Source organism: Bos indicus x Bos taurus, chromosome 5, assembly GCF_003369695.1.
Source record: "Bos indicus x Bos taurus breed Angus x Brahman F1 hybrid chromosome 5, Bos_hybrid_MaternalHap_v2.0, whole genome shotgun sequence".
Taxonomy (NCBI): Eukaryota; Metazoa; Chordata; class Mammalia; order Artiodactyla; family Bovidae; genus Bos; species Bos indicus x Bos taurus.
The window spans coordinates 71717875-71736046 of NC_040080.1; the positions used below are offsets into that span (position 1 = coordinate 71717875).

Below are 18172 nucleotides of genomic sequence, written 5' to 3' on the forward strand. Positions count from 1 at the left end.
CCTTTTCCAGTCCTGTGGCCACTGCTGAGTTTTCCAAATTTGCTGGCATATTGAATGCAGCACTTTAACAGCATCATCTTCAGGATTTGGAATAGCTCAACTGGAATTCCATCACCTCCACTAGCTTTGTTCATAGTGATGCTTTCTAAGGCCTACTTGACTTCACATTTCAGGATGTCTGGCTCTAGGTCAGTGATCACACCATCGTGATTATCTGGGTCATGCAGATCTTTTTTTTTTACAGTTATTCTGTGTATTCTTGCCATCTCTTCTTAATATCTTCTGCTTCTGTTAGGTCCATACCATTTCTGTCCTTTATCGAGCTCATCTTTGCATGAAATGTTCCTTTGGTATTTCTGATTTTCTTGAAGAGATCCCTAGTCTTTCCCATTCTGTTGTTTTCCTCTATTTCCTTGCATTTATCGCTGAAGAAGGCTTTCTTATCTCTTCTTGCTATTCTTTGGAACTCTGCATTCAGATGTTTATATCTTTCCTTTTCTCCTTTGCTTTTTGCTTCTCTTCTTTTCACAGCTATTTGTAAGGCCTCCCCAGACAGCCATTTTGCTTTTTTGCATTTCTTTTCTATGGGAATGGTCTTGATCCCTGTCTCCTGTACAATGTCACGAACCTCAGTCCATAGTTCATCAGGCACTCTATCTATCAGATCTAGGCCCTTAAATCTATTTCTCACTTCCACTGTATAATCATAAGGGATTTGATTTAGGTCATACCTGAATGGTCTAGTGGTTTTCCCTACTTTCTTCAATTTAAGTCTGAATTTGGCAAAGTATATATCCTGTTTTAGCACGTGTATCAGTTCAGTTCAGTCGCTCAGTCATGTCTCACTCTTTGCTACCCCATGAACTGCAGCACGCCAGGCGTGCCTGTCCATGACCAACTGCTGGAATCTACCCAAACCCATGTCCATTGAGTTGGTGATGCCATCCAGCTATCTCATCCTCTGTCGTCCCCTTCTCCTCCTGCCTTCAGTCTTTACCAGCATCAGGGGAATGAGTTAGCTCTTCGCATCAGGTGGCCAAAGTATTGGAGCTTAAGCTTCAACGTCAGGTCTTCCAATGAACACCCAGGACTGATCTCCTTTAGAATGTACTGGTTGAATCTCCTTGCAATCCAAGGCACTCTCAAGAGTCTTCTCCAACACCACAGTTCAAAAGCATCAATTCTTTGATGCTCAGCTTTCTTTATAGTCCAACTCTCAGATTCATACATGACTACTGGAAAAACTGCCTTGACTAGACAGACCTTTGTTGGCAAAGTAGTGTCTCTCCTTTTTAATATGTTGTCTAGGTTGGTCATAACTTACCTTCAGTATTGGTATAAGTTTTAGGTCCTTAGAATATGGGCATGTTCTGTGGGAGTTGCATTAGGAGACAGCAAGTTTATTTTTGGCTTTTTGTATTTTCTTTTCGTTCTCTTAATTCCTGTTCTAATGCTGGCCTAAGCTTCTTGCTATTCTGCTATAATCTTGGTTAAACATCTAAGTGCTCAGTACTTCAGATTTTTTCTTTCTTTTTTTAAATTGAGGTATAATTGACTTAGTGTATTAGTTTAAGGTATGCTATTAATACATAATGATTTGATATATGTATGTTTTGTGAAGTGATAATCACTAAGTTTAGTTAACATCCATCACCATATATAGTTACAGTTTTTTCCTTGTGGTGAGAACTTTTAGGAGTTACTATCTTAGCAGCTTTAAGTATACAGTGCAGTATTATTAACTATAGTCACCACACTGTCGATGACACCCCCAGGACTTATAACTGGAAATTTGTACCTTCTGACCACCTTCACCCATTTCCCCCACTGCCCTACCCCCTGCCTCTGGCTGCCACCAGTCTGTTCGGTGTCTATACGTTTTGTTTGTTTGTTTATTTAGATTCCACATACAAGTGAGATCATACAGAATTTGTCTTTGATTGATTTCATGTAGCATAATGCCCTGTAATAAATAGTAGGTCCAGTTATTGGGTGTTTGGCAACTATAAACATAAATGTTTACACTTAAGCATTTAAATCTTAAGCAGTTTACATATTTTGACAAATGAAGAATTTGTAATGGAGGACTAGGCTAATCACTTAGTCCAAGATTGCAGGTCAGAGAGAGGAGTTAGAGAGTTAGGTTGTTGGTTGAACTGTGGAAGTATGAATTGAAAGCTCACCCCCTAACTATTTTACTGTATTGCATTTCTCTCCCATTCCCTCTTTCCTTTTTAAGAAATTGCAACTCTGATTTTCTGAGTTCAGATTTTCAGCTAAATGATAAGAGAAATTCATTTGATTGAATTAATTCACAATATTATAGAATTCTGATAATAAAAATATGATTTTGATAAAACTTGATAATGTGATGATCTTTAGTGAGAATTGAGCCAGTATGGAATCAGAACTTAATCCTGTTTCTCTAAATCATCCTTCATTCTTATATGTGTTGTAGTTGGGTTGCCTCCATTTTTCAGTCAGAATTTAGCTCAGTAGTTCTCAACTTAATGGGCCGAGAACATTTGGGAACACCACCCATTACAAGGTATTGTCTGATGACCTAACAGATGATTTGCCCTTCTCATATTGTGCTGTTATTTTTAACTGTGTATCAATACTACCATGATTAGAATATAAAAAATTACATATTCATGATAGAATTTTGTCATATTTTCTTAGTGTGTAAATACTAAAAATACTACCTTGGGGATCTGAATATCTTGATGTAAATGAAATCCTTTTACTTGTAAAGAAACATTGCTTAAAACATGGTATAAGGAAATTATATACACTGGTTATATTTTAGAATTTGTTTTCAAGGCAACCATAGTGAATAATGGGAAATCAGCTGTAATATTTGAATGAATGACTAGCTTGCCAACCTTCAACTGGTAAAATCCCTTTAATCTTCTCAGAGGTGATTCTGCTTTAAATACAAGATCTTTATTAACCCAGATTTTCTCTCTGATTAGCGAAATTTTTGGCATTTAGTATAAAATTCAGGTAAGGGGGTTTTGGGCAGAAAGCCTTAACTTGGGGGTCTTCTATTTTGTCTCTTTCTAATTTAAGAGTTTCTGAGGACCGTCATTTCTTCCCAGTAGCTCCAGGGCATAGACAAGTGAGGAATGGAGTAGTGGCGTATTGTGTTATTTTGTAAACTGAGTGCCGTCTATTTTTTTTTATTTCATACTAGGATTGGGAAAAAAATGAAAAAGCTAAGATTTATTAATCTCTTTTCTCCCCACATTGCTAAGCATAATCAGAAACCATCCCATTTTATGTTAGTTTGCTAGATAGAGTCTCAAAGAGGGTGACCTGCCGAAGGTCCCAAGTCATAAATTTTGGAGCGAGTATTCCTTGCTCCAGAGATTTTTCTTTTTCATTTTACCTCACTGCCTTTCAGTGTGAAGAGTTATTTTTCATTCATCTAAATGACATGATTTCAGAAGTAAGCATTACTTGAGGAAGTTTTTATTTAAATTATAAAAATTTAATTTGTAATTTTAGATTAAAAAATTATTTTTGGCTGCACTGGATTGCTTTGTGTGGGTTTTCTCTAGTTGCAACAGGTGGGGATTGGTCTTAATTGCGGCTCATGGGCTTCTCACTGCAGTGCCTTCTCATTGCAGAGCACTGGCTCTAGAGCATGCAGGCTCCAGTAGTTGCGGCACACAGGCCCAGTAGTTGGCACCTCCCAGGCTCTAGAGCACAGGCTCAGTAGTTGTGGTGCATGGGCTTAGTTGCTCCTTGGCATGTGGAATCCTCCCAGAGCACGGATCAAACACCCCTGTGTCCCCCTGCACTGGTAGGTGGACTCTCATCGTCTGCCACCAAAGAAGTCCTGTAATTTGAATTTAAAAATGTTAGTAGGTTGAAATTAATATATTAAAGTTATAAATTATATTAATATTGTGTCACCCAAGAAGGAAAAAGAATAAAGATACCACCCAATTACTTTGAAAATATTTAGTGCCTTTATAAGAAAATTCTGTAGTATTTGAGCTAGAAAATGAGAGAAATAGAATGATTTAGGGTCATTGCCTAAATTTTATTGTAGGCAGAATATCAGTCCACATACATTTAAAGAAATAGTGGTACAGCATTCTGTTGGGTTTGTTTCAATCAGTTCAGTCACTCAGTCATGTCTGACTCATTGCGACCCCATGGACTGCAGCACACCAGGCTTCTCTGTCCATCAGTAACTCCCGGAGCTTGCTCAAACTCATGTCCATCGAGTTGGTGATGGTATCCAACCATCTTATCCTCTATTGTCCCCTTCTCCTCCTGCCTTCAGTCTTTCCCAGCAGTAGGGTCTTTTCCAATGGGTCATTTCTTCACTTCAGGTGGCCAAAGTATTGGAACTTCAGCTTCAGCATCAGTCCTTCCAATGAATATTCAGTCAGGATTGATTTCCTTTAGGATTGACTAGTTTAATCCCCTTGCAGTCTTCTCCAACACCGCAGTCCAAAAGCATCAGTTCTTCAGCGCTCAGCTTTCTTTATGGTTCAGCTCTCACATCATTCATGACTACTGGAAAAACCATAGTTTTGACTAGATGGACCTTTGTTGGCAAAGTAATGTCTCTCTTTTTTTGTGGGGAGGGGGTTAGTTTAGATTGCTTATTTAATTTTATTTATTTTAAGGAAATACCTCCTTTCTTTAAAATTCTTTTTTGATAATTTTGTAATGGATTTTGTAAATACATGGTGATATGGATTTTGATGTTTTAAAGCAAGATTAAAGCTTGTAGAGTATACATTTGCAGGGGTTGAGAAACAACTTAAAATAGTAAATCAAATTTCTGGCAAGTCAGTTTGCTAACTAGAACAGACATAACATGAATGTAAATATATGTGTAATCTTGTGCTTTAATTTATAAGACTTTTTTCCTACCAGTTTATTACAGATTTGTTGCCATACTTTTTTGGGGAGGGGGCCTATTTTTGTTAATAAATTTTGATTCTAAGGGAAGGAATTTTCCACTGAATGAATAAAAGTAGATGAAAAAAGTCAACATTTTTGTCTTATACAATCACCTTAGAGTTTAAAGGACTTAGAAGTCACTGGCTGCTTTGGACAGTGGGATTTGGGAGAAGATGTTTTAGTTCATCTCTCAAGAGTCTTAAACTGGAGGTTTACTCAGGGTGTCTGTGGACTTGGACTGTAAAGACTTTGGAATTTAATTCAGGTCAAGGTACTCTGGGTCTGTACTGCATGCAGTTATTTCACTTACTTCTTAAAACAATCCTGAGAGCCAGGTGGTGGCTTTAATCATTTAATCATTCCCATTAGATTAAAAAACTGAGGCTTAGGGAGGTTATGAAACTTGTCTAAAGTTAGTAAGTAGTAGAACCAAGATTTCAGTACAGAGAATCTGACTTCTGGCATGGGATCTTTGTCCTTGTACAGTACTGTCTACCTGGATTTCATTTGAAACTGTCTTCACCAGCTCCCCCTCCCCCAAAAGTTTTATATTCTACTAGACCAGGAGTTCTTAACCCCCTCTGGTCTCTGAACCTTAAAGAAGCCATAAGTGGATTCCAGGTAAACTTGAAATTAGATGCAAATTTTGAATGTGTATTCATTTTTCTCGGAATAGGGTCCATAGATTTTGGCAATTTCTCAAGGGTCTCTGACCCTCCAAAGTAGTGAGAATCACTGCACTGTAAGCTGCTCTGAGGAAGGTACTATGAGTTTTCATCTTTGTATTCCTTAGCATCTGGTTTTTTGATTGCTCAAAAATATTCATTGAAGAGAATTTAACAAATAAGAGATAGTATGTGGGGAAGTAAGCTTAGAATTGGTCATAATTTGGGAATTTTAAGATACCTTGAAATGTTTACTAAATGAGTATGAGAGCATTAGTTTTATTTTCTTGGTTCAGAAAATTGTTTTGTTACTGACAAGTTTGAATTTTCAGCTGTAGTATATAGTAGCCCTATGAAGTTAGGTTTTTTGAAGTCAGAGCTTAAATTAGCAAAATTTAAGTGTGTTCAGAAATGCCATTGAAAAGTCCTCTAGATCTAGAGGCTGCTATGTGGTTTCTCTAAAAGGCCAGTTTTGTGTTTTTTGTTTTTTTTCATCCAGTGTAGGAATGAACTGTTTTAGTACATGGTGGAGCTCTAAGGTCCATGATGCTGCTAAGTCACTTCAGTCATGTCTGACTCTGTGCGACCCCATAGATGGCAGCCCACCAGGCTTCCCCGTCCCTGGGATTCTCCAGGCAAGAACACTGGAGTGGGTTGCCATTTCCTTCTCTAAGGCATGAAAGTGAAAAGTGAAAGTGAAGTCGCTTAGTTGTGTCCGACCCTCAGGGACCCCATGGACTGCAGCCTTCCAGGCTCCTCCGTCCGTGGGATTTTCCAGGCCATAGTACATCTTTAAACATTAAAATCATACTCCGTGCTTAAAGTATTCCTAATTATGAGAGCCACGTGGAAACTGAGAGCAGCTGAGGGAGTGGCAGTGTCGTATCTCCCATCTTAGGCTTTGTCTAGAGCACATGTGTTTTGACTGTATCAGGGTAGATTGGTTGTTGGGAATTGCATGCTTTATTTTTTTTCTAAGTGATTGTTCATGTTCACACATTTATTTGTATTCTCTCTCTACTACAAGTAGGAGTTAAAAGTAAACATTAGGTGAAAATCTGATGATTCCAGCAAATGTTGTACTTCTGTTCATTGTGTTCAAGCATGAGTTTTACTCTCAAGGTTTCATATATTTTTACCAACAAAAAAGTTTTTACCACGTCAGAACTGCTTACATTTTGTTTTATTGAATGTTTTTCTTTTTTTTTTGATCTAATGATGACATACTTAAATTCCATATTTAAATTCCTCTGTTTGCCAAATGACTTCAATTTCATCTGCTTTCTTCCAGAGCTAAAAGGCAAGATGTAACGTTTGAGCACATTGCTCATAAAGTCGGTGTTGAGGGGTTTTTGTTTTTTTCCTGTTAGTTCCAAATTCAGTTTATATGTTAGTTTTGGTCATGCTTTAATCGCTGTGCTTTGTCTTTGCATATAATGCCCCTTTCCGTTGTCTCTGTTTAATGCATGGAATAATAACTATTTTGGGGTTTTTTTTTTTTTTCAGTTTTATTCACTTTCTCATTGTACTGCAGCTTTTCTCTCTCCAGCTTTCTTATTTGAATAATGTCTCCTTGCTGCTCAAAACTAACCATGCATTGTGACTGAGAATGTTACTAAGTAGAAGGAAAGTGTTAGTCACTCAGTGTCCAACTCTGCAACACCATGGACTGTAGACCAGCAGGCTCCTCTGTCCATGGGATTCTCCAGGCAGGAATACTGGCATGGGTTGCCATTTCCTTCTCCACGGGATCTTCCCAACCCAGGGATCAAACTTGGGTCTCCCGCATTACAGGCAGATTTCTGTATGGAGTCACAAGGGAAACCCTAAGTAGAAGGAAAACCTCATGAATTTAGTTGTATGGCAAATGCATGTTGTTTTATTGCATTGTGCTGGAGATGGGTTGTACAGTGTATCACAGATTCCTTTTGGATTTCTAAATTCTCTTTTAGCAATATTCTTTTAGAACAGCCTCTTTATAATACAGTTTTTATTCTTGGCAACGTAAACCTTGAGGAAGTGTTATAGCCAGTCTCTAGTGTATAACAGTTAATGTTTAAAATCTCTTAATACAGTGAGCTGTCACCATGTTTAATAAATTACAGTATTGTATTAACATAAATTCCTTTGGGTGCCAAGATATCTGTTGCACAGATGCTTGTTATTATTTATAGGTTTGTTTCTAACCTTTGTAGGTTGACTTTTATTTTTCTGTTCATTTGTCACCATGCAGTAGCATAATTCTTTAACTGGCATATATGCAAAATAGTTTTCAGGAAAAGACTTTGAAAGTACTGAAAAAGCAGATCACTCAAAATTTTTGGACCTTAAGCAGTATAGTAAGATAAAGTCCCATAATTTAAATAGATATATTGTCTTTATTTGAATGTGTTCTTATATGGCCTTTCTTCCCAACATTGGGTAAACTACAGAAGTGTCTTTATCTGACAGAACTAGATGGTGGCAGTAGCCTGATCGGTCTCTTTGGTTTTGAACCTCTAAGACCCGGTGTTGGGGTGGGGAAAAATTCATTTGTTTGTATTTTATTTTAGAGTAAGCTGTTGGTATTTTCTGTAAGTCTGAGTCTTCTTTTATATTAAACATTTTTTGAGTGGGAACTTCAATTTTATTTGCTAGTCAGATTCAGTCATCAGTAACTCAGATATTCTTCTTTAAGATATGGATACTCTATTAAGATATCAGAATTAATTTTTAGAAGGAATGTGTAATGTTTTGATGTGCTAGTGATCTAATTTTCTAATTTGTCATTATTTTAGATACATGAAGCCAGTTTTGTAAAATCATTGGTAGATGAACTACCTCCAGCTCAGGAGGTTAAATGTATTAGAAAATAGTTTTGAATATTTGTAAACATTTACTTTTTAAAAGTTACTAGATAAAAACGCCTACATTTTGCTACTTCCTTATATGCCAAGTTTCTCACACTATTTTAGTAAAATAGGATAAAATCTTATCTGTAAATATAAATTATATGAATTTTTAAAAATAAGACTATAGTAGCCAGGTCTTTCTAAAACAAAACAAAAAAACTCTTAGATTCCAGTAACTCTTCTAGCTTTTTGCATAAGAGGAACTTTTCAGTTTTCAATTTGTTAAGAATTTAGACTAACTTGGAAGAAGGAAAAAAAATTTTTTTGTACAATGAGCTGCAACTATTACAATTGGGGTTTTAACCTAATGTATCTAGGAATTGAAGTGGTCTTTTACCAGTTTTCTGGTAGGATTTTAGCAACATTAATGAATGGGGCTTCCCTGGTGGCTCAGTGGTAAAGAATCTGCCTGCCAGTACAGAAGATGGGAGTTCCATCTTTGGGTAGGGAAGATGTCCTGGAGAAGGAAATGCCTGCCCACTCCAGTATTCTTGCCTGGAGAATCCCATGGACAGAGGATCCTGGTGGGCCACAGTCCACAGGGTTTTGAAAGAGCTGGACATGACTTAGCGACTAAACAACAACCACCATTAACAAATACTTATTGTTTTGTTTTTTATACTTTTTCTCCTCTAGTATTTTTTTATGAAACATTTCAAACAGGAGATTGAAAGATTGTGCTGTGAGCACTGTAGATTCTACAGTTTACATTTTCTGTATTTGCTTTACTATGTATCTTATTCATCATTCACCGTTCTTTTTAAAAAATATTTCTAAGTAAATTGAAGATATTAGAATATTCCACCCTTACATACTTCATGAATGTTAGTAATTAAGAGTGAGGTTCTTTTTCTTTTTAGGTAAAATTTGCATGTAGTCAAATGCACAAATCTTTAAGGTACCATCAGATGAGTTTCAAGGAACACATGTAGTCATGTAACATAAACCCCTGAGATATAGAACATTACCTTCACCTCTTCTTCCTCCTGCCCAGTCAGTACACTGTCACTGTTCTGTTGTTTTCACCATAGATTTATTTTGCTTATTCTAAAACTTCATATAAGTGGATTCATAGAATACTCTTTTGTGAGGCTTTTTCACTCAGCATGATCTTTTTGAGGTACATTAATGTTGCATTTTCTAGTAGTTCATTCCATTTTATTACTTTTGGTTTATTTTGAAACCTCGGGTGTACTTTACACAGAAATTATTTGTCCCTTCCTGAATTCTTAAAGCACTCTATACTAAATTCTAAGGTATTTGTTATATCATAGATACTCATTTATCTTCACTACTACGTAAGCAACATGTTTTCATAGCATGGTGTGTAAAATATGCCCCACTAATACTTGTTGAATGGTCTATAGTTAAAAGTCTTTCTTACAGCTTTTGTTACAGAGATCCTAAACTTGAGTTACAATTATAATGTAAAATCAGTGCTTAGATGACTGGAGAAGGAAAAGGCCACCCACTCCAGTCTTCTTGTCTGGAGAATCGCATGGACAGAGGAGCCTGGTAGGCTCCAGTCCATGGGGTCCCAAAGAGTCAAGAGACGACTGCAGGACTAACCCTAGTGCTTGGATGAAGATTAAATAAAATTTTAATAAAAATTTTAATTATAGTCTGTTGTCAATTTTTTCCAAGGGAGTCTTCATTTTTATGGTGAGCAAATGTGAGACTTTCAAATGACCATAAGTTTGAAAGAGATCATAATGGTTCTTAGCATATAAGGGTGAAGAGTGGGAATCAATCAAATAATAAGACTATTGCCAATTTAATTTTGACTTTGACCTTTTATTTCTCTGAATACATTGTTTCAGTTTTCATTATATTCTTGGTACTTTGATAATCACATTTAAAGCCTTTTTTATTTTATAGAGTCACCGTGTACATTTCTTATTCTTTAAGAAAACTTATTTGGAAGTAGCACAGGATCGTTGGCCTCTCAGAACAGGGCAATTGAAAAGCTGGGAGTCTTATATAAGATATGAAAAGTGGAGAAGCATCTGTGTTTTTGCCGTTCTCGTTTCTTTCACTGATTATCCCAATCTAGGTCTGTACCTCTGTAAATCCAGATAGATAGGTAGGCTTAATATGGAAAGGTTATTTATGAGTAGAACATGGTGATACAAGAGTTTGTCTTAGGCAAATTTTAGAGTAGACAGTTCTCGTCCATAAAATTCTGCCTATTGTGATTGCAGATTGAATCTCAATATTCACAGTAATTTACTAAGTACATTTGAAGTGAGCTGTTCCTGAGCTTTAAAATGTCCGTATATTTAATGGAGCCATGGAACAATAGGTGAGCTCTCAGAGAACAAATGGGCAGCAGTGCCGTGTTGGGAAAGAATGCACTGCCTTGTTCACCATGTCCATTTTTAGATCAGTCTGGTGGCAGTGAAATGCAGAAGTGCTTGCCACACAGGTGCCGTGTTCTGCAGCTGTTGGAAACATTTGCCCTCCCACCCACCCACCACTCCCCCACTCCCCCACTTCTTCACATTTAATTATGCTCTGTTTAAATGTTAATACTAGAAGATGGGATTTGAGAGTTTGAATGTCTGTTTATAACTAGGTACAGCTCAGAGAGATAATTGGTCATTTAAGCAGCTGAATTTAATTGTCTAGATACTTGAAGTTTCCAAAAACTAAAAACCTAGCCTTAAGGTCAGAGTTTTAGAATTACAAGAGACTGCCTTTACCTTTGAAAGAGCATGTCTGCAGAGTTACTGACCTCCAGACTGAACTTCTTGAAGACAGAGCTTATATATATATTTTCATTTTTTAATCTGTTGCAACACGCATAATGCCTGGCACCTAGTAAGCACTTAATATATGCTTGTGAGAGTCTTAGATAGCAGATGAAGCCAAAATATTATTTAGATGTGGTATGGTTCTAAATCAGAAAATTATGATTTTTTTTTTTAAGCAGATGCCTCATGGTAAGCTTTATAGCAGCCTTGAGAACAAAGTGCTGCGACAGCAGAGAGAAGGGGAATGGTCAGTGCTGCCCATGGTGGTTGTCGAATACTTTATGTTTTGATATATCATGGGAAATCTTTTCCTAGACTACAGTTTAGAGAACTTGGTTTTGAAGTTTTTATCATCTTAAGAGACATCAGTGTATTTTCCCTAAAGCAGTGTCTTTTCCTCTCTATCCCCATTTTAGGCAATTTTCATGCATTACGTAAGGAGATTAAAGTTTAATGATTCCAAATCTGAAAGTTCTAGAGAAGAATGTTTTCCGTAAACTGACTAGAACAAATATTTTCTTTTCTGTAGTTGCCTTTTCTTTTCTGAAAAGAAAGTAGGCTTTGAAGTCAGACTTAGGTTTGAATCCTACCTCTTTAAACAGCATTTACCTGAAGGAAGCAATTTAACCTAATCATGCATCAGTTTCTCTGTCCATAAAATAGGGGTAATACCTGCTGTAAAATAGTGATATAAGGAGAAATAAGCTACTTCCTAAAAGCGTGGCATCAGTATTCCTGGAACATATCAAGAATTTAAGAAATATTCAGTTCAGTTCAGTTACTCAGTCGTGTCCGACTCTTTGCGACCCCATGAATCACAGCACGCCAGGCCTCCCTGTCCACTTCCTTTTTATTCGAAGGAGAATCTTGAGGAGTGAGCAGGATTGTAGTACTTCTTTAGCTTTAGGGAAGCTGTTGTAGGAGGCTGCACTATGCCTTCAGGCTTCTGTTCTTTCGGCATATATTAGTACACAATATCTGCAAGGCAGGTAGAGATTTTGCAGTCTTGGTGGAGGAAACAAAAACTGATAGTTAAGTTATAATATAAGATAGTAGGGATACTGAGAGTAAATACGTAGAGGTTCTGAGAAGAGGAAGGTCCTGATAAACTGCAGTGTTAGGCATCCTTCATGACTGTAGGAGAGCTGCAAACGACCTTAAAGACAGAATGAAGGAGCAGGAAAAACATTGAGAGGATCAGAAAGATAAAAAGTACAGAGCCTTTCTGGCAGAAATTTTTTTCCACCTTTACTCAGATATAATTGACATACAACATTGTATAAGTTTAAGGTGTGCAAGTATGTCAATTTGGTAAATTTATATATTGCAAAATTATTACCACCTTAGCATTAGCCACCACTTCCAGCCTGTCACAGAATTGTATCATTTCTTTTTTGTGGTGAGAATATTTAATATCTATTGCTCTTAGCAGCCTGCAAGTTTTTAACAGTATTGTTAGCTATAATCACTGTGCTGAACATTAAACTCCCAGAATTTGCCAATCTTGCAACTAGAAGTTTACCCTTTGATCCGTATTTCTCCCATTACCCCCACTGCCCATCCCCTGGTAACCACCACTCTACTCTCTGGTTCTCTGAGTTTGGCTTTTTTAGATTCCACAGATAAGTTATATCATATTGTATTTGTCTTTCTCTGTCTGAATTATTTCACTTAGCACAATGCCCTTAAGGTCCATCTATGTTATTGCAAATGGCAAGATTTCCTTCTTTCTCATGACTGAATAATACTCCATTTGTACATACGTACTGCATCATCTTCATCCATTCACCCAATGACAGGTTGTTCCCATATCTTGGCTATTACAAATAATGCTGTGATGAATATAAGGGTGCAGATCTCTCTTTGAGATCATGTTTTCATTTCTTTTGGATGTATACCTCATAGATTTGCTGGATCATATGGTAGCTCTGTTTTTAATTTTTTGAGGAACTTCTATACTGTTTTCCACAGTGACTGTACCAATTTACATTCCTACCAACAGTGTATAAAGCTTCCCTTTTCTCCCCATTCTCACCAAATTTACCTCATCTTTTTAAGGATAGCCATTTTAACAGGTGTGAGGTGATATCTCACTGTGGTTTTGATTTCCAATTCCCTAATAGTTAGTGATGTCGAACACCTTTTCATATACCTCTTGGCCATTTGTATGTCGTCTTTAGAAAAATGTCTGTTCAGTTCTTCCTGGCAGAATATTTTTATATGGCTTGTAATAGTAGTTTCAACTATTTAGAACAGAAAAATGTTGGGGCTGAATGAAACTGTCTGTGCTGATGTAGAGGAAGCAGGAGGAAAGTACCCTGAATGTATTATTTCGAGAGAGTGACCTGTCACTTACTACATGTGTCTTTCTTTTAAAGTGTAAGCCAGGTAGCATGCTTCCTATTCTCAGAGATTTCTTGCTCAGATTAATAGATAAAAAATCTTCAAAATCCTATATTATCTTATCTATTAATTCCCTTAAATAATCTTTGACTTCATTTCTTGCTATTTGCTCTCTCATCCACACAGCTCTATTTCCAGGAGTAATATGACTGACATGCTACCACTTCACAGCCTGCGGACTTCTTTCTGTCTGTAAACCTCTTCCTTCAGGTATCCATGTGGCTTGTTCCCTCAGCTCTCTCGGGTTTCTACTCCAGTGCAATCTGAGGAAAGAGGAGAAAAGGGAACTCTTGTACCCTGTTGGTGGGAATGTAAAAATTGGTGCAGGCATTAGGGAAAACAGTATAGAAGTTCCCTCACATGGCAAGTGCCATTCCTACTGTTTTATTTCCAAAGCACTTAGAATCGTTTGACATGTAAAAAGTGCATTTGCTCATTGTCTCTTCTAATCCTTATAAAATATAGACTCCTTGAGGGCAGATATATTTTTTTTTATTCACTACCACACTACCAGTGCCTAGTGCAAACTAGACAGGAAATACTTATTAAATGAATAAACTTTTTCTTTCTTTCTGAGTTGTAAAAGAACTTTGGTCACTGTAGACTTTTCTTTCCTTTAGTGCCATTGAATGACCAAAACAGGGCCTTCCTGAGGAAAGCATCAGTTCATTTGGTTAACATTAAACATGTACTTTGCAAATATAGACATGCCTCAGAGATACTGTGGGTTTGGTTCCAGACTTACTGTAATAAAGTGAATATTACAATAAGGGGAGTCACAGGAAATTTTTGTTTCCCAGTGCCTATAAGAGTTACACTTACACTATACTGTCTAAAAAATGTGTAATAGCATTATGTCTAAAAAAAACCTACATTTGTAATATACTTCATTTTTCCCCTTTTTTATCTGAGAATTCATAATGATTGACAAATTTGATCTCACCCTAAGAGAATGGAAAAGGTTTACACTTGTTTAGAAAGGGTCAGTAAAACTAGTAACATTTTTGAAATTTATGTGAGAGAAAGATGTTTAAAGAAGGGGAGTCAACAGTATGTCTTGTAAGTAGGAAAATATCACAAGATTTGAATTAGTTCCTTGTGAATCTAATCAATCATTTCCCATCACAGCAAATTTCCCATCACATTCAAATGATTGAATCTAATCAGTCATTTCCCATCACAGCAAAATGTGATGGGAAATGATTGAATGATTTTGAAGAGTCTTTAGTATAATTAAAGACATATTTTTAAGACTGATTTTTGGTAGGACAGTCAGAAGAAGAGAAGTCAAAATTTTAAGGACATTTATAAAGAAAAATTTGATGTATTTGAGGTTTGAAATAATCTGAACAAGAAAAATGAAGGAAAAATGGCCACAACAGGAGAATTTGAGAAAAAGCAGAAATGAGACGCTGTTTGGGATGTATGGGATATAGGAGGACAGTGTTTGAAATACCAACTTGTTATTGTCATTGCTTTAGGATAAGTGATGAGGGCTTCCCTAGTGGCTGAGTGGTAAAGAATCCACTTGACAATGCAGGTGATGCAGGTTCGATCCCTGGATCAGGAAGATCCCCTAGAGAAGGAAATAGCAACTCTCTCCAGTATTCTTGCTTGGAAAATCCCATGGACAGAGGAGCCTGGAGGGCTTACAGTCCATAGAGTCGTAAAGAGTCGGACATGACTAAGTGAGTAAACAACACCAACAAAGCAATAACTATAATTTACTCTCAGTTTCCATCCTTAGAAAAGAGGCTAGAAAATGAGGTGACAGTTTTTTGTTTTCCTGTGAATTGCTTTTGGAATATGGTTTCTTCTCTACAATGGCCTAATTAGCAGGGGAGGGAGGAATGTTTTCACTAGGGATAACAGGATGTTTTTTATCCTTCTATGGTCATAGGTAATGTGGGTGAGAGAAAAAGTACTGATGTAGTTTCAGAAATACTGAAATGATTTGGGGGGATAAAACTTAGATGCATAGAAATGCTTTTGCTTTGTTAAAACTGCTGTTTTTAAATGGAGTTTCCTTTCGAATCTTAACCTCAAGACTGTGTTTACTTTTGTTTGTTAATTTAGTAGGTCTGTCTGTTGACTTAGTATGTGACAGTTTTCACGGAAGTCAGGGAACATTTTGCTTTAATTTTTAGCAGTAGGTGTGTATATTGTTGGCCTTTTAAATATGGCATACTCTCAGCTAGCCAAGTGTGCTAGATAAGAGGCCGAAACCTAGAAAGAAACAACTGGCAGAGCAGTGTTTTTCAACAGAATTATTGTTCTGCTCTTTGGCTTTCTTATTGTCATTCTATACATCTCCCTTCCCAGTTGCTCAGACGTACCCTTTTCCAGCTTCCTACAAAATTTAACGCTTCTGCTTCTATGTTAACACACAGCATTGAATAAAGAAGGGCAGATTTAGCCTAGACAGCTCAAACAGCACTTTTCAAGCACTAACTGTTTGCTCAATACTATGCTTGACTCTGAGCATACAAACCTGAATATACATGATCCCTTGTGAGAAAATCACAGCAGAGCAATCTAGTGGGAGAACATCCATAATCTACAGTAATATTTGCATAGAGATACTTGAAGAGCTAGTTTCCATTTAGTAATCTTGACAGAAACAAATGCATAAACAGTCAGAAAGTGGTCCTCTCATGGCTTTTCTTCATAAATATTAAAATCTATATTTTAGAATTGCATGTTTTAATGTTTTTTAGAATTTCTTTTCAGTTCAGTTCAGTCGCTCAGTTGTGTCTGATTCTTTGCGACCCCATATAGACAGCAAAGAAACTATTTGTTTTTTTAGAATCATTTGACCAATTTAAGTAGATTGACAGAGCATTTTTGGTAGTATATTGAACTAAATATGGCTTTATTTTAAATTATTTAAATTTTACATTAATAAAAATTAGTGTATTAAAAAGGATCTTTTCAGTCCAAGCATGTTCTGATTCTTAACATTTTATTTAATCGTTAAGTTGTATTATCCTTCCTATTTTCCTATTGAGTACTTTTGATTTTTTGTTTTTAAAAAATTTTTCTTGGCATGAAAACCTTATTGCTTTATAGAAAAATGCTGTCTGAAAATTCATTATCAAATCCTTTTAAGATGATAGCAGAATATGTTTCTCCCCCTTTTTAAATTGTATTTTTTTATTTAAACTGGTCTCACACATGAACTTTCTTAGAATCAAGTAGTTCCTGGTTCCTATGGGACTTCCTGTTTTCTCAAATAAAAATAGAAAAGCACCTCAGAAAGGAAACCTGGTCAGTGTGAACAGCTTTGTAGGCTCAGATAGTCTTAGTTGTGTCCTGACTTACAGAGATCCAGGTATCTGAAAGCTTTGAATATTTTTGCATATAATTTTAAAGTAGAGGGTAAGGAGGAGATTCTAAATAATAACTAGAAAAGTGCTATATAATATTCAGCCATAAACTTGTTTGAATCTTTTGGGGAAGGATGGATATAGGGAGGTTGAATGGAAAATGGTAAATCCTTTATTTATAATATATATTAGAAAAAAGTTGTTTAGTATTGACACCTAATTCTTAGCTATTTTGATGTGTGTGTATGTTTCTTGACACTTTTCCAGATGTTAGCAAGGACTAGGCAGGTTTGTCTTTTAATCATTGGAAGTAAGAATTCTAAATGAATTACTCAGTTTTAAAGCATCTTGCATATTTCCTCTAGTAGTAACTGACTTTTATATTTTGAAGAGAAACCAAGTTAAGGAGCCAAAATAAAGTCACTAATAGTAATGATCATAGGTAACATGTATTAAGTGTTTGACACTGTATCAAGCATTTTATATGATTTATCTCATTTAATCCTAACAACTGTATAAAGTAGGTGTCATTACATCCTTCCCTTATAGAAGAGGAAACTACAGCTTAAAGTGCCTAAGTAGATAGTAGTTCAAGGTCACGTTGCTAGCAAGCAATGGAGCTAGGGCTGGAACCAAGTCTGAGACCAGAGCACCTACTCTTAATTATTATAGAGCAAACTACAAAATCATAGTGAGAATGGTAAATATAGTAAGTCTGAAAAAGTAGTTCTCTAACCTTTGTTATCATCAATTTGTTTATATTTTGTTTGCATGTTTACATTCAGTTTTAGCAGAGTACATTTTAGCATTTCTCAGGGCTTGGTTAGGGGGATTGTTATTCTTAAATGATACTAACAGTTCTCTTTTTTTCTTTCCTTGATAGTAAAAAACCCCTTTGATGAAACATTTGGAGACATGCAAGTAAGTAAATCTTAATACTGATACTTTATGTCATGTTTTTTATGATAAAAGTATTAGGATGAATATCAACTGACAATAGGAATTTTAAACGTTCTTTTATGCTGAGGCAATAAATTCTCTTATTTTTGAGTATTCCTTTTCTATAATATAATTAAATCTGACACAGATTTTCTCCAAAGAGCAGAACTGTTTATCATTTAAAGATAAAAGCCAATCGCAAGGTAAAATGGCACTGGCATGTCACCTGGGGATCTGGTCTTAGCCTTCAAAGTGTGTGTGTGTTTTCT

At 36.2% G+C, this 18172-nt stretch overlaps 1 protein-coding gene across 1 annotated transcript in view; it reads left to right on the forward strand.

Moving 5' to 3' along the window:
- The window catches only part of LEMD3 (LEM domain containing 3), a 73598-nt gene that overhangs the window by 19901 nt on the left and 35525 nt on the right, over positions 1-18172 (forward strand). The window contains exon 2 of the mRNA XM_027542449.1: positions 17848-17885. Coding sequence (XP_027398250.1) covers positions 17848-17885 — 38 coding nt within the window. The remainder of the gene's footprint in view (positions 1-17847; positions 17886-18172) is intronic.